This window comes from Camelus bactrianus, chromosome 16 (genome assembly GCF_048773025.1).
Source record: "Camelus bactrianus isolate YW-2024 breed Bactrian camel chromosome 16, ASM4877302v1, whole genome shotgun sequence".
NCBI lineage: Eukaryota > Metazoa > Chordata > Mammalia > Artiodactyla > Camelidae > Camelus > Camelus bactrianus.
Window position 1 is genome coordinate 10,162,797 of NC_133554.1, and position 17,221 is coordinate 10,180,017.

Genomic DNA, 17,221 nt, shown 5'->3' on the forward strand with positions numbered 1-17,221 from the left:
CTGCTGCAGCAGGCTCCATGCTCTGGCTGGGTCTGTGTGGTGACAGCTGCTGGGACCCTCCCCTGGCTGCCAGGTTGGGCCCTGCCCCCACCCTATAGTCTGTATGCTCCCATCCTGCTTGGGGTAGGAAATGGAAGTGGGCCTGGGGGACCTCGCCTTTCCTCCTCACTGGGTCCAGGGGTAGTTGGAGGTGGCATTAAACCTTGTTTGTGTTTTACTCATTTCTGGCAAACCAAGGGCCTCAGTGTAACGGCCCTTTTGAGGGGTGCAAAGTAATCTGCTCATTGTCCCAGGGGAGGAACTAGAAAACGAGTCTCCAACCAGTCTAGACCAAAGGGGAGGGTCAGCAGGGAGTGTGGGAAATGGGAGGAAGTTGGTGGGACTGGGGGCTGAAGGTATTAAAAGACTGAGTGTCTGGGAGGGTTAGGAAGGGACTAGGGGAGCTGGATGAAATAGAACTGGGGATGATTTGGGAATCTGAGTTGCCAGAGAGAGACTGGAACCGAAAAGGAGCTGAGATTCCAGACAGGGTGGAATAAGAGAAATGTTGTGGAGGTGAGTGGGGGACATGGAAGGGAAGAGGTAAATCGGGAGAACCTGGAAGAGGCCAGGAGAGCTGGGGATGGGGGCTAGTCATTGGAAGGATGTTAGGGCCTGGAGTAGGCCTGGAGGATCTGGCAGTGACATTCAGGTGCCGGGAGGGGCCAGAAGGCTCTGGGAAGAAAAGGGAGGTGATGCGAAGAGGTGGGGTGAGGCATGGTGGGAGGGGCATGGCGACAGAGGGCTTGGGAGGAAGTGGGAACTGCAGGGCGACAGGGGCGGGGCTGAGAGAGGCACTCCTTCATCCAGAGGTTAAAATTCCCCACTGTGATTAATAGATTTCTCAGCTTCTCCTTGTGGTTCTACAGGTTTCTGCGTTCCCTACTTCAGTGCTGTTAAGTGCACGCCTAACTCCAGTCCCCACCACACCTCTGACCCCGTTAAAATCCACCTTCTACGTGGCAGTAAAGCAACTCATGTCCTCTCCTTGCTTGAAACCTTGCAGAGCTCCCTTACCTGCACCATTGCCCTCAAGGCAACCCTAGCCTGGCCCAGCCTACAGGCCCCGCCCCTGCACATAGCCCCGCCCCCACGCACAGCCCCGCCCCAACTCGTCCCACCACCCCAACTCCTGGCCTGGTTCCCTCTCTGTCCTCAAGCCTCTGCCCACCTCTGTGCTACTCTCCAGCCTCAATATCCTGTCTTCTTTAACGCTCCAGATTGAGTCCACGCTTGGGCTTTTTTGCTCCTGCTGCTTCTGCCTGGAATGTTTCCTCCACGGGTCTTAGCTACCTTCTTACTTTTCAGGTCTCGACACAAATTTCACCTTCTTTGAACAGGCTTTCTCAGACCAACCCCCTGGCTAAAGCAGCCCCCAGCTCACTACAGTCTCTGTGAACCATCATGGCCTGAGTTCATCTTCATCAACCAGCACCTGCCGTCACGTGACTGTGCCATTTGTGTGCATATTGACTGCCGCCCCTAAAGCATAAGCCTCCCCAGTTCAGGATGTTCACTGCTGTAACCCCCGAACCTGGAGCCGTGCCTAGCCAATGGTGAGGGGTCGATAAATGGCTGTTGATTGATTACTGATTGACTCATTCATACTCATATTCATAGCAGCATTATTCACAATAGCCATGAGGTAGAAGCAACCCAAGTGTCCATGGACAGAGAGTGGATAAACAAAGTGTGGTACATACATACAACAAATGGAATATCATTCAATCTTAAAAAGGAAGGAAATTCTGACATATGCTGTAACATGGATGAACCTTGAGGACATTATGCTAAGTAAAATAAACCAGTCACAAAAAGACAAGTATTGTATGATTCCACTCATATAAGGTACTTAGAGTAGTCAAATTCAGAGACAGAAAATAGAACGATGGTGTCCAGGGTAGTTTCTAGAGGGGGTGGGGACATGGGGAGTTATTGTTTAATGGGTTACAGTTTCAGTTTTGCAAGAGGAAAGAGTTCTGGAGATGGATGGTGGTGATGGTTGCACAATATGAATATCCTTAACTCTACTGAAGTGTACACTGAGAAATGGTTAGGGTGATAAATTTTATGTTATGTGTTTTGTACCACAATAAAAAGAAAAACATGATGGACATGTTCATGACTGCTGAATCTCATTAATGGATTGTCCATTTTACTAGTATGAAATATCCATCTTACTCTTAATGCCTTTCGTCCCTAGTTTTAGTTTGTCTGACATCACTATTGCCACACCAACTTTCCTCTTTCTTTTGTACTTGCCTGGGAAGGATATTTTTGTCCATCCTTCGTATGTCAGTATTTCCATATTCTAGTTGTTTTTTAGGTGTGTCTCTAACAATACAACATGATTGGATTTTATCCATTTTGAAAGGCTTAGTTTTCTTAATAGATAAAGTTAAGCAATTTAAATGTACTGTGATGGATATATTTAGACTTAGTTTGATATCTTATTTTGTATTTTCTATTTATCATGCTTTTTTCCTTTTTTTTCTTATTTTAGTTTTTATTTCAATTGGTTATATGTGTATATACTTTAAAGAATGAGATAGTTTCATTTGAGGTTTGTTTAGGAAAATATCTGTATGTTGTTCCTTTCTTTCTGTTTCTTCTTCCCCACGGGCAATCACTTTCTTACTTCCTTTGTAACTGATTTTTAAAATATTTACTCCTGTATTTCTAAATGGACACGCCTGTGGTACTGCTTCTTGACTATTAAACTATCTTGCAACTTAAGCCCGCCTTCCATGTTTTGCTCTGCCATGCAATGGAACATCATTCTGCCATAAAAAGGAATGAAGGACCACAATGTATGTTGCATGGATGAACCTTGAAGACATGCCAATGGAAGAAGCCAGTCACTTAAGACCATGTGTTATGTGATTCCATGTCTATGAAATGTCCAGAATGGGCAAATCCATACAAACAGGAAGTAGATTAGTGGCGGAATTGGGGACTGACTACTAATGGGGACAGGATTTCTGCTTGAAGCAATGAAAATGTTCTGAAATTAGATAGTGGGGATGGTTGTACACTCTGGTGGATGTATTTAAAACCACTGACTTTACAACCATGGAATTTATTTAATGGATGTAAACTATATCTCAGTAAACAAGCAATCTGCACCTCTGTGACCATGAGGAAGACAACAGCCTTAGTGTCCTAGCTCAGAGTCCTCTTGAAAGCAAAGCTTGTGATAAGGTCTCGAGTGTTAGGCGGTTGATCTGGGAGGTCTTGGCAGGAAGCTGGAGAGTGGGGCGGGCAGAGTGAGGGATGGAGAGAAAGCCACTCTGAGTGTGATACTGAGGTCTCTGCCATGGGCGATTTGGGCTCAGTTCGGGTGGGGACCTTCTGCAAAGCCTACAAAGGCTTCTCCAAAATTGTGAAGAGTTAGCGGTAGAAGTACTCATCCAACAGCTCCCATCCCCTCTGTTTAAGGGCCGCCCCTGGAGGTCTTAACTCCAGAAGTCCTGGAGCCGAAACTTCAAGTGTGTTTCACTTGAGCCCCTGGGAAGACTTGGCTAGAGCTTTGGCTGAAATTGGAGGAGAAGCTGAGAGGACATGAGTGGAGACACAGCAGCATCTGATACACGGTACTCTTGCCTGCCCTCCGTGCTCTTCCCTCCCCGCTCCCACATTCTTGTGATCCCAAATTTTGGCACCAGGAACTAAACACAATAACATTAATGATGGTTATTTAGATTTGCCAATATATTTAGCTGATTTATTTGCTCACTATTTCTTATTCCAACCCACTGCATCTTTCTAGATTCACTTTTTCTTTCAAATGATGTCTGAAAATGTACTTAATCTACCATTACTCTCCAAGGACAGAATTGCTGTGTTCACAACTGTAGGTCCAACTTTGTTATCCTTTATCCCTTTGAAAATATTGTTTTATTGTTTTCTGGCTTCCAGTGTTGCTGATGAAGACTCTGATGTCATATTCTTATTCCTTGTTTTCTGGTACTAAATTTTTTTTTTCTTGATCTTTGATGCTCTGAAGTTTCACTAACATGTGAAATGAGTATAGATTTTTTTGTTTGTTTGTTTTTTCACCATGCTTAGGATGTGGTGAGATTTTTTTTTCCTAATCTAAGGATTTTTTTTTTTTCCACTTCTGGAAAGTCCCCAGCCATGACCTCTTTGGCAGTTTCTCTTTATCACCCTTTCTATCTGTCTGTTCAGACACATCTGTTTATTCTCCTTGTGTGCCATTGGGCTATTGACCTGAGACAAACAGACCACCATATGTTTCTCCAACAAAGGTGGGTTTATCTGGGATTGCCAGAGAATTGCAATCTGGGGTCTGCAACCATGGTGAACCATGTGCAAGTCCCCACATGACAAGGGATGGAGAACACTCTTATAGAGAGGAAAAGGAAGTTGGGAGGGCTACAGTGAGCAAAGAGTCCACGGCTTTTCAATGGCTGAGCTCTTGGCTGGAAAGAAGAGAACTCTTTCTTCTTCCTGGTTAGGCTCTGCTATCGTGGCAAGGGAAGAGAGCGCCCCATTCTGTTCTGTCGACTATTTAATTGAGGTTTCCCTTTATTAATTTTTTTCACGCTTTAAAAATATTAGTTTCCCTTATTGGTATTATTGTTATCCCGATTTTATACATGAGGAACCGCAGACCTAGGAAAGTTAAATAGCTGCCCATGGTCACACAGTACGTGGTGATGCTACGATTCACACCCAGGTGGTCTGGCTCCATAATCTATGCTCTCAACCACAATGGCCCGCTGCCTATCGAGCTCAGACTGAAAGGGACCATGTCCTGGATCCTTTACCAACTTCTGGCTATTCATTTCCCATCACCTACAGATGCAAATGGAAGCATCTGACCAGCATCTCAAACAGAAACAAACAATGAGGAAAATCTGGGTGACAGAAGGGACAACAGGTCCTCTGAGACATACATATCCAGCTCTCCTCCAATGGTCACTGTTCAAAAGCAACAATCACAGAAATATGTGACGGTTGTGACTTTCTAATATTTAGAATCTTCCTACTATCAAAGGGGTTATATTTATCCTGAGTAGCTCCAGAGGGCAGGTTTATGACTAATTCCACTTCAACAAATAGTTTTTTACAGTCTATTAGGTCCTATACGGTGCTATGGGGTTTACCTCCAAGATGCCACTGAATAATGGAAGTTAAAACAGTAAAGACCAGTGTATTCTTATTCCAAGTAATTATAATTTTCAGTTCTATAAATTCTATTTTTTTTTATTTTTAATTTTTCTGCTGAGATTCTACATAATTTTACTCATTGGTCACATGTTTTCCTTTATTTCAGACACATAAACAGACACATCTGTTTATTCTCCTTGTTTGCCATTGGGCTATTGATCTGAGACAAACAGACCACCATATGTTTCTCCAACAAAGATGGGTTTATCTGGGATTGGCAGAGAGTTAAAAGAGTTATAACAACTCTTTAAAATCCTTCTCTGGTGAGGCAGGATCAATATGGCAGAGGAGGAAGACCCTGAGCTCACCTCCCCCATTAATCAATCAAAATGACAAATACATACAGAACAAGTCTCAGTGATAATGATCCAAAAATGAGCAGAATGACTCTTCTACCACCAAGGGTGTAAGGAAAGAACCACATGGAGTCTGATAGGAGGGGAAGAGAAGCAATCTATTAAGAACCCACACGCCTGGTGGGTGAGCCAGAGAGGAGCGGCTCAGGGATCCTCCCTGGGGATCAATGGATTCAAGCCACATATTAAGTAAACCAAGCCTTAGGGTCCAACATCAGGAAGATAAGCCCCTTTATCTGGTTTGAAAACCAAGAAGGGCTTACCAGAGGGCTGGAATAAGCTGAGACTGCTCTTGAAGGACTTGCGCACACACTTGCTGGATCCCAGACCCAGTAGCAGATAGAAAACTGCCTTGTGCTCTGGCCAGCCTGCCAGGACCACCCCAGCAGGTCCCTCAGCACACACTAGGCTCTGGCTCCAGCACATCCTGCTCAGCCACTGCCTCCCACTGAGAAGAAGGCCACCACTGCCAATGCACACGTTCTCACCAGGGAAGGAGCAGAGCCAGGTCAGGCCCCAGCCCTGCCTCTAGCCAGAGCAGAGCCCACAATTGCCGGTGTATGTACGTACCATGGAGGGAGCAGAGCTGGCTCGGCCAGGCCCTGCCACTAGCCAGGGTGGAGACCGCCGTTCCCACCATGCACATGCGTGTGCACACTGGGGAAGAAGCAGAGCCAGCTCAGGCCCGGACATGCCTCTAGCCAAGGAGGAGACCACCATTACCATGATGCACGTGCACACATGCACCAGGGAAGGAGACAGCTCAGTAATGCAGCTCCAACATCTCAGCCCTGACTGCACCACAACCAAGGCATCCACACTGCGGGGACAGGTAGAACCAGCACAGAAATATAGCCCCAAGCCCTCTGGCCCGAGCCACACCCCCAACAAAGGCAGAGGCTGCCATCACACTGGGGAGAAGCCCAACTCCCTCAGGGCTCCTGCTCCAGCCCCTTGGGCTCTGGGCCCATCCCTGATAGGACTACAAGCTAGGAGAAGCCACAGCTCACATCTGGCTCAGCTCTCCCCTCCAACTCCAGCCTTACCCCCCATCAAGGCAGCGGCTGCCAGCACACCCCAGGAGAAACTATGGCCCCTGCTTACTTCAGATCCAGTTCTCACACCAAAGCCTCTGGGCACAGGCAGGCTGCACAGAGATGTTCCCACACAAGGACAAGCCTTCAAGACCAGGACAGGCAGCTGTTTCACCCGATTTCATAAATATAAAATACAGAGAAAGTTAAACAAAATGAGAAAACAAAGGAATATATGTCAAATGAAAGAACAAGATAAAACCCAGGAGAAAAAAAAACCCTAATTTGAAGCAGAGATAATTTACCTGATAAACAGTTCAAAGCAATAGTAATAAAAGTGACAACTGAAAGCAAGAAAAGAATAGGTGAATACAGTGAGAATTTCAACAGAGAACTAGAAAATACTGAAAAGGAATGAGACAGAGCAGAAGAATACACTAACAGAAACAAAAAATACACTAAATGAATTAACAGTAGATTAGGTGACACAGACGAACGCATAAGTGATCTGAAAAACAGAAAAATGTAAATCACCCATTCAGAGCTGTAAAAAGAAAAACACATCTTAAAAAATAAGAATAGTCTAAGGGACCTCTGGGACGACATCAGCCATGCTAACATTCACATTATAAAAGTCCCAGAGGAGAAAAAAGAAAGGGGTCTAAAATGTATTTGATGAAATCATGGCCGACAACTTCCCTAACCCAAAGAAGGAAACACATATCCTTGTATAGGAAGCACAGAGAGTCCCAAATAAGATGAACTCAAAGAGACCCACACCAAAACATGTAATTAAAATGGTAGAAGTTAAAAATTAAAAGAGAATTTTCAGTCACATCCATAAGGCTATCAGCTGACTTTTCACCAGAAACTTTGCAAGCCAGAAAGGAGTGGCATAATGTACTTAAAATGCTAAAAAACAAACAAACAAACAAACAAACACCTTCAACTTAGGATGCACTACCAAGAGAGGTTATCATTCAAAATTAAGGGAGGAATAAAGAGTTTCCCAGACTGCAAAAACTAAGAGTTCATCACCACTAAACTGACCTTATGAGAAATGTTAAAGGGTCTTCTTTAAGTGAAAAAGAGAAGGCTGTAACAGGAAGTAAGAAAATATAGAAAGAGAAAAATCTCAATGGTAAAGGCAAATATATAAGAAAAGCAGTGGATTAATCATTTAAATAAGCTAGTATGATGGTTAAAAGACTGAAGCTGTAAAATGAACTATAACCACAATAATAGGTAAGGGGTGGGCATCAAGATTCTGTTTGCCATCACACTGACATCAAGGACACAAAATGTGGTTGGGGGGTGAACATGTAGACCCGTCAGAATGTGCCTAAACTTAAATGACTGTCCACTTAAAGCAAGTAGCTATAGTTATAGGTAGACACACATGAACTCCATGGTAAACACAAATCGAAAACCTACAATAGATACACAAAAATTAGACAGAAAGGAACCCAAACATAACCCTAAAGAAATAAACCATAAGGAATGAAACTAAAAGAAAAAGAAATTAACAGGGAAGAAACACAAAAACAACCAGAAAACAACAACATGGCAGTAAGTACCTACCTATCAATAATCACTTTAAATGTCAATGGACAAAATGCTCCAATCAGAAGACACAGGGTATCTTCTAGACTATTAAAACTAATAAATGAATTCAGTAATAGTGCAGAATACAACATTAATATATAGTAATCTTTTGCTTTTCTATACACTAATAATGAACTATCCAAAAAAGAAATCAAGAAAACAATTCTATTTACAATCACATCAAAAAGAATAAAATACCTAAGAAGCAATTTAACCAATGAGATGAAAGACCTCTACTCTGAAAACTCTAAGACGTCAATGAAGGAAATTGAGGATGGTATAAATACATGAGAAGACATCCCATGTTCACAAATGAGAAGAATTAATATTGTTAAATTGTCCACACTACCCAAAACAATCTACTGATTCAATGCAATCCCTATCAAAATATCCATGACATTTTTCATAGAGCTAGAGCAAAGAATCCTAACATTTGAATGGAACCACAAAAGACCCCAAACAGGCAAAGCAATCATGAGAAAAAAGAACAGAGATGGAGGTATCACAGTCCCTGACTTCAGAATATGCCACAAAGCTACAAAAAGCTGCAGGGTACAGCTCACTGGCAGAGCACACACTTAGCATGCACAAGGTCCCGGGTTCTATTTACCTCCATTAAAAAAAAAAAAAAGAACAGTATGATGCTGGCACAGAAACAGACACCTAGATCAGTGGAACAGAATAGAGAGCCCAGAAATAAACCCATGCACAAATATGGCAAATGTGACATAGGAGGCAGGAATATACAATGGGGAAAAGACAATCTCTTCAATAAGCGGTGCTCGGAAAACTGAACAGCTTCATGGAAAACAATGAAATTAGAACATTTTCTTATATCATCCACAAAAATAAATCCAAACTGGATTAAAGTCCTAAATGTAAGACCTGAAACCATAAAACTCCCAGAAGAAAACAGACAGTACACTATTTGACACTGGTCTTAGCCAGCAATTCTTTTTTGGATATGTCTCCTCAAGTAAGGGCAACAAGAGCAAAAATAAACAAATGGCATCCAATGAAACTTAAAAGCTTTTTCACAGTGAAGGAAACCATCAACAAAATGAAAAGGCAACCTACTGAACGGGAGAAGGTATTTGCAAATGGTATGTCTGATAAGGGGTTCACATCCAAAACGCATAAAGAATGCACACAATTCAATATGAAAAGTTCCAGGAAAAAAAAAAATCACAAAGCTAAATGAAGCAACCAAAGCTATTTAGCTGCCTTGATGGTAAACGGAAAACTAGGATCCTGCTGGGACCACAGACGGGTCATGGACAGATCCCTATGCCTTAGCCTCTCTCGGACCAGTTCACAGCAGGGACACAGCAGTAGATTCTCAATCCTTTGGGGGTTTGGGTACCCCACAAAATTAATTATCTTCAATTTAACAGAACTTGAGAGTAGTCCAAACAACTGGTCCAACAACAACACGTTAATTAAAAGGGTGCTGATTAAATTGCAAGGACACATTTCTCATGGGTTCTATAAACAAGTAAAATCAGCAAACATTAGCAACAAATTCTCAGATAAACAGAAAAGGGACGCTGTCTGGTTGTGGTTATTAGGCTCAACGTGCTGTTCTCTGAATGCAGCTTCCTGGGAAGACATATACTGGCATGATCATACCCTTGACCTGGAGTTCTTCTCCGTTCTTCTCAGAATGGACAAAAATTAGAAGTTCTTTGATACCGTGAGACAAAAGTAAAAATTTAAGCAGATACCCTTGACCTGGAGTTCTTGTCCGTTCTTCTCAGAATGGACAAAAATTAGAAGTTCTTTGATACCGTGAGACAAAAGTAAAAATTTAAGCAGATGCAGCGATGGCAAGAATCATCATTCAACATGTCCAGCGCATGAAGAGTTTGCATACACATAAGGCTTGTATATCCTTGTTCTACCGTCCTTAATTAATTTCTTGAGTTACAGTGTTTTATAATAACAAGAAACTGAGATTATATTCAATAGCATATCACCAAAAAAGAAATACATTTGATTTACCATTACTATTATTATCATCATCATTATTACCAAGCTATACTTATTGAGGTAAGAAGATGAAAAATATTAGAAGGGAAAGATAACTGCCATGTCTTAGAAGAAGCTGGTGGTCGAATACACAACCCTGCACACCCGTGGATCCACAGTGAACACCGGTAACTACCAGATTTCAGCCACCCCTGGTCTGCTTTTCCCAGGAAGATGCAATGCAGGAAGGACCAAAGCCCATTCCTCCCGATTAGTGGAATACTATTTAAGAGCGATAACTACTACACGTTGTTTTCTGTTTCAATGTGAGGAGATGGTTTAAGGTTGTGAACTCAAAGGGAGGTCCGTGGCTCAGCAGCATCAGCACCATCCGAGAGCTTGTTAAAACGCAGAATCAGGCCCCCCCTCAGAACAACGGAATCAAAACCTGCACGTTAACAAGAGCCCCAGGTGATCTATATGCACATTCATGTTTGAAAAGCACTGGTTTAAAGCATAAATAGATAAATTAAGAACCTATTTCAAAAGGATCACTGAAAAGTGTCAGGAACACAGGAAAGAAAAGACTACAAACACTGAAAATAAACAGCATAAATGTCTCTATAATTGGCCTTACTCACTTTTAACCACTAGTAGAACAAAGGCTGTACAGAGCAAGACCTGTCCTTTACCGCCCCACACATGTGCAGCTCAACAGCGAGACCGCCAGGGAGCCAGCCCATGCCCACGCCAGCGCCCTGATTTATAACGTTAACGCAACCAGCTTCATTACAGTGACTCTGCTTCCCAAAGGATTCATGACGGTGTCTCTATATTTTGTGGTAAAAGCAGTAGGAGAACGCAAGGGAAAGATACATTTTCATCTGATAAAAAAAGTATTTTTTAACTAGCTCATTCTTTAAAATACATTACAACCTCCAAAAGCAGTGCTTTACTTCCTTTAAATGTAAACCAAAATTCTATTATAACAAACGTAGAACTGGAGGTTTCCAAATTTCCTGAAGATGAGAAAAGTGAAATGATTAGAACCCAGGTCTTCTAAGTCCCAGGCTCGTGCTCTTTCTGCTGTAGCAATTTGCTAATTTACAGCCAAGTATTTGCAACTGCTTTCCTGGTCTAGGAGAATATTTATTTTCAAATTACGGTTTTTCTCCTAAGTGCTTAATAAAATGTCAGTTCAAGGGGAAGGATATAGCTCAATGGTAGAGAATGTGCTTAGCAGGCACAATTACAAAGTCCTAGGTTCAATCCCCAGCACCGCCATAAAAATAAATAAATAAATAAACCTAATTACCCCCACCAAAATAAATGTTTTAAAAAAAAAAGGCAGTTCACTGTTTTCCTTCAACCGTATTATCCCAACAACACAACATTTTCCAAATACTAAAACCAAACAAACTTATTTTTAAGAATTCTAAGGGGAGGGAAAAAAGAAGTGGTTGTAAGTACTCTTAAATGAACTCGGCTGTGGGCTGGAGGGTGGAGGGGGCTGGGGAGGGCTCAGTTATGTGTTCAATAGAAACCTTACCTCTTCCTTGATGCACAGGAATTAGCTTTCAGAGCCAGCATATCATAGACATAAAGAACTTTGCTGTGAGTGCTCGTGGCTAAAACCTCTTCTCCATTAGCACTGAAACAAGCCTTAAAGATTGGAAACATTTCCAAACAGATGCTCTGAATTTTAGGATTTGTTTTTCCATCAACCTATAAGGAAGTACAAAATATTCCTTTTGCTTACTTCCACAAACCCTGTATGCTGACTATAAACACTTCTCACTACAAGTCTTCATTTAAAAATGCCCACCTGAAAGAGTGATTTAGCGTCATCTAGTCCAGTGACCATCACAACCTGTGCACGGGGGTGGTACTGCACAGACGAGACCCGAGCAGTGGTAGGACGTTCAGTGTTAGCGTGTTGGCAGTTCTTCATCTACAGAAAAATAAAACTGGAATTTTATCAATTCAAACAGGTTAACATTATTTTCTTTAAAGCATAAGAAAAAACATTATAAAGTAGTTCGCAATGCAGAACAAAGTGCACTGGAATGGTAACCAGAAGAACACAGCTCTGCTAACAACCAGCAAGTCATTCTGCTGTAAAAGAATCCATTTTTACCATCTTTCAAAGAAAGGGATTAAATCATTAAGGCCTTAGAATATAGTTACTTCCCCAACATACATCCATTCGGGTTGGGAGACTTTTATGTCCAGAGAAATTTTACTTAAAACTCCTACTCCGGCATCTGTGCATTCATGGTACAGAGGTAAGAGGCACTGGGTAGGCATCCCCGTGGTTCTCCGGTTGGCAGTTGCTTGTGTTCTCCTCTCAGGGTACGTGGTTGATAGTTTAAAGCGGTGATGAGTTCATGCGTCATTTGGACTACTTTCAGTTATTTCTGTTTTCACAGGTTTTCTCCTCTGCATTAAAAATTCAATTATATAGAAAACAAAGTATCATATATATGTTTTGTTTGAAACCACTGAAGTTAAATTTTTATGGTGATTACGTTTTTTTTGAACTCACTAATTCTTATTTTTTATTTATGTGTAACTAATTTACAAATGGTGACTGCATTTTCAACAGGGGTGAATTCACCCCATGTGGAGTTAAATGAATTATCTTCATAGGGTGAGGAGACAAAATCACTCTAATAATTTACCATAATAGGGTCCCCTCTCCACCAATACACATGCCACCATTTTATAATGGGGAAAATACCTGTGTCAGAGAGAAATCTGGTCATTGATACTTAATCAAAGCAAGTGCTGGGTACGCACTTGGTTACCACAATAAACAAGAGAGACAGTGATGAATTAGAAGGTAACTAGTAGGCCACTTTAGATAGGATGGCCAGGAAAGACATTTCTAGATGTCATCTGAGCAGAAAGGTAAGAATGAGTTGGCCACCAGCAGTGTCTGAAGAACAGACAAGCAGAAGAATGAGTAAGAGCAAAAGTTCAGAGGCAAAAACGGGTTGGCATGTACAAGAAACAGAAAGAAGGCCTGTGTGGCCTGAGTGAGGAATAAGAGGAAAGGTATGTGATGAAGATGCAGGCAGAAGCCAGATCGTGTGAAAGGCAGTGTAGACTGGGGTAAGGAATTCACAAATTTTCAGAGTAGTGAAAAGTGACACAACATGATGTTTTATTTTTCAAAGATCCCTCAGGTTACTGTAGAAAGAGCAGTTTGGAAATGGAGAGTCTAGTCACAAAGCTGCAGTGCACTGGGTGAGAGATGACAGCAGTAGAAACTAGGCTGGTACCAACAGAAAGGACAAGAAATGCAAAAGGAGAAATCAAATCAGATTCCCAAGATTCCTGGGGACATAATTTAATCTTATCCATCACTTCTGCAAAAGGAAGAAACCTAACATAAATATTTATCAAGGCAAGATGACAGCAAGCACATTTAATCCCCCAGATAAAGGGAGTCAACACATTTGTAACTGGGAAGCATATTGGATTTCAAAGGTAATTAGCTAGAGAGGTCCAGTTTCACTGACTCTCACTTTTAAGATTCCTTTAGGAGGAGTGGCTGATGTGGATAGGAAATTCCCAGTCCTTTGCAACAAATCATCTTCATCCTCTTCACTTTCATCTAAGTCAAATAAACCCACAGGCTGATCTTTAGAATCAATGAGATGGCCATTACCTACCCCAAACATCTATAACTAAAACTTCAACTCCCAGTCTCCCAACCTCAATCATTTTATTTAACCTGCAATTGGTAAAAGTAAAACAGCAAAAGAAATTTGAAGGAGACGAAAATGACGACAAAGACCTCAATATATATGGTTAAAATCAAAGCCTAACTCTGGAACCAAAGACACACATTCACAGATGGTGACTGAAACAACATGAAATGAAATAAAGTTGTAATAAGAGTCAGCATTTAATTTAAAAGGAGAAATTCAGATTGTGGCAAAATTGGCAACAGGGTGAACAGCAGATCTAGCTGAACAACTCACATGGAAAAGAACTAGAACTTCTAGGTGACTGACAGCTCAAAGTCAGCAAACCGTGTATCTGAACTCCAAAGAGAGGTAACAGGGCTGCTTTTCCCCTGGAGATGACTGATGGTTCCAGGAAAGAAGGCTGAGACGCTAAGTAGAGTTTTTAAAACACCTGTAGGGTTAAGGAGGCAAAAACTAGCATCAAAGCCCTCTAAGGTTGGTAAATGGTCTGGCAAACCAGTAGGCTTTGGATTGTTGCCACAAAAGAGTAACATAAAATTAAAGGTGAAGTCAAAGAATTATGAGAAAATCTCCCAGCAGCTGAAACCCAGCTTTGAATCCTCACACTCCCTCACTAGAATAAGATGCTCAGGGATTGCTAGTGCTCCTTGGCCACCTACCCACAAACAAATGCACAGATCCTCTGGCCAAAGACGTCACTGTCCGAGACCTCTAATTAATCAGTAGTATTGTTCTCCAGTGAAACATAACCAGGTCAATAATGACAAGGCACGGCAACTTGACCTGAAACCTAAGGAAAAATACGCAATTTTCATAGAAGATCTAGATAATGGAATTATCGGACACAAACTTTAAAAAGATTATGTTTAAAATTCATAGAAGAAGAGATCAGACTTGTGGTTACCAGAGGCTAGGGGGTAAAGTGAGGGGGAACTGAATGAAGGCAGTCAGAAGGTACAACTTCCAGTTATAGGATAAATAATTACTAGGAATATAATGTACAACATGATAAATATAACTCTGCTGTACATTATATATGAAACTTGTTAAGACAGTAAATCTTCAGACTTCTCATCAAGAGGAAAAATATTTCTTTTCTATTTCTTGAATTTTGTATGTATGTGAGATGACAGATGTTCACAGAACTTATTGTGGTAATCATCATGCTATATATGTTATCATCATGCTATATACCTTAAACTTACAATACAGTGCTGTATGTCAATTATAGCTTAATAAAACTGGAAGGAAAAATAATAATAAAAAATAATTTTATGTTTAAAATTTTTGTTTAACATATTCAATATAATTAGAGATAAGACTCAGAACTGAGCCAGAGAACTAGACTATCTAAAAAAAAGAACCAAATGGATACTTTAGAATGGAAAATACAGTAATTAAGATTAACACCAATTGGATGTTTTTAACACAATATCAAAATTACGTGAAGAGTGAATCAGTGGTCTGGAAAAAGGATCAGAAAAAAAAAAATATCCAGACTGAAGTACAGAGAGCAAAAAGACAAATAACACAGAAAACAACACAGAATATACATATATATATTTTAAATTTAACATACGTGTAACTAGTATTCCAGAAGGAAAGAAAAAACAAAAACAGTATTTGAAGACATAATAGACAAGAATTTACAAAACTTCAAAGAGCACTATAAAGACCAAGCAGAACACAAAGCAAACTAAAAAGACTGAGGCAGGAGTGGAGGGAGGATTAAATTAACAAAACAGCAACAATAAAACAATCCATAATATTAAGAAATTACTACTGATTTCTGAAGGTGTATGACGAAAGCATTATAATTATGTTTAAAGGGGGAAGTACTTCTCTTTTAAAGATACTCGGTGTAGTATTTATAGGTAAGAATACCATCATGGAGGTAACTGTGAAGCGGGGTGGTAGTCACCACTCTGCCAGTAAATACACCCTGGACAAGTCGCTTCGAGCTTTTTGAACCTGACTCCCCTCATCTGTACCATTAAGGTATTAGACTTGATATCCCAGATGGTAGCAGACTGGCTCACTGTCGACCTAATCCATTTCCTTTTTCTCCTGGGCACAAAGACAAACTGTATTTCTTGGTATTCCATGCAGTTAGTGTGGCCTCGTGACTGAGTTCTGGCCAATAAAGCGCAGGTGAAAGTATCATGCACCACCACCAGGACGGGCCAGTGAAGACCTCCCTTGGTGAGCCCCGCTCTCTTCTCCTATAGTCACATCTCGGGCAACTGTGGACGACCCAGCCTGAAGAGGGCAGAACCTCTGTGAACCTGGGTCCCTGAAATAGAGCATCACCTTCCCACTACCCCAGTTTTATGTTTACTCACATAAAACAAATTCTCCTGGGATCTGGGAGGTTTTCTGCTTCAACAATGAGCATAAACCTATCTTTAATTACACAGATCTAAAATGTTGTTGTTCTATGAATGCAGCATTCTAAAATGGATAATAAAATTATATTTCAACCAGGAGAGCAAATTGGTGACCAAGGATTGAAAACTGTGTCATGTAAAAACAGGTTAAAAGACAAGAGACGATTAACATATTTAAAAATGAACTTGGAAAGACATTTCGCAAATAACAAACAGTTTATATGAAAGAGAGGTAAGATTATACCTCTTCAAAAGGTAGGACTACAGAATGTAGGGAGATTTAATTTCAAAATAGTAAAAAAAAAAAAAAAAATTAGAACAATTAGTTCTTAAAGAAAAGAGGAGAAGGGGAAGAGATACTCCAATAAAGAGTACAACATTATTTGAAATATTTAAGCAGAGGCTAAATGATCATCTGACAGATGTTGCAGAAGAGGTTCTTGCAGTGTCAGGCCACAGCAAGAAGAGTCCCTCAACCTCTAAAAGTATCTGGTCAGAAACCAGAAGGTAAATTTCTACTTAATAACAAACAGAGTTTTCTAACAGAATTATATAAAACAACTGGCCCTTTGTAAGGGCTCCCTATTCTTGAACACCATGAGGACTGACAGTGGTGGGGAGAAAGGAGGGAGAGGTAACGGTGGAAATCAAATAGAAGTTCATCAGGTATCAAAGATGCTAAGAAAGGAGCTCCTTCATTAAATGGGAAGATATACTCTAGAGTTCCTCAAGAATTTCAAGGTCAATTCCAACTCTAAAATTTATAACTCCAAGCACTCAAATCAGATCTTGGCCAAATCATCCATATTTAAAATATCTAAAGTCAAAGATCAAAAAAGCAGAAAACAGTTTTGGAATAAGACAATCTTAAAATCTAGAGTTTAAAGACAGGTTTTTATAAAGTGAGTAATCATCTGGGTCTG

General features: G+C 40.9%; 1 protein-coding gene and 1 long non-coding RNA gene across 17 annotated transcripts in view; both read right to left on the reverse strand.

The window, feature by feature from the left end:
• Positions 1-17,221, reverse strand: part of LOC141573592 (uncharacterized) — a 99,492-nt gene that overhangs the window by 66,993 nt on the left and 15,278 nt on the right. The window lies entirely within an intron of this gene.
• The window catches only part of LOC141573588 (U3 small nucleolar RNA-associated protein 18 homolog), a 43,436-nt gene that overhangs the window by 18,862 nt on the left and 7,353 nt on the right, over positions 1-17,221 (reverse strand). For 3 of the 16 annotated variants that reach the window (XR_012499430.1, XR_012499426.1, XR_012499432.1), the window contains 3 exons: positions 12,396-12,634; positions 12,021-12,146; positions 9,244-11,920 (listed from right to left, as the gene is read on the reverse strand). Coding sequence is in view for 1 of the 16 variants with exons in the window: in XM_074342540.1 (XP_074198641.1) it covers positions 12,124-12,146 (23 nt within the window). In the remaining 15 variants the exon portion in view is untranslated. Of the gene's footprint in view, positions 1-1,940; positions 11,921-12,020; positions 12,147-12,395; positions 12,635-14,570; positions 14,702-17,221 lie in introns of those variants that run through there. The other 13 variants (XR_012499433.1, XR_012499431.1, XR_012499427.1 and 10 more) reach the window with 10 other exon arrangements.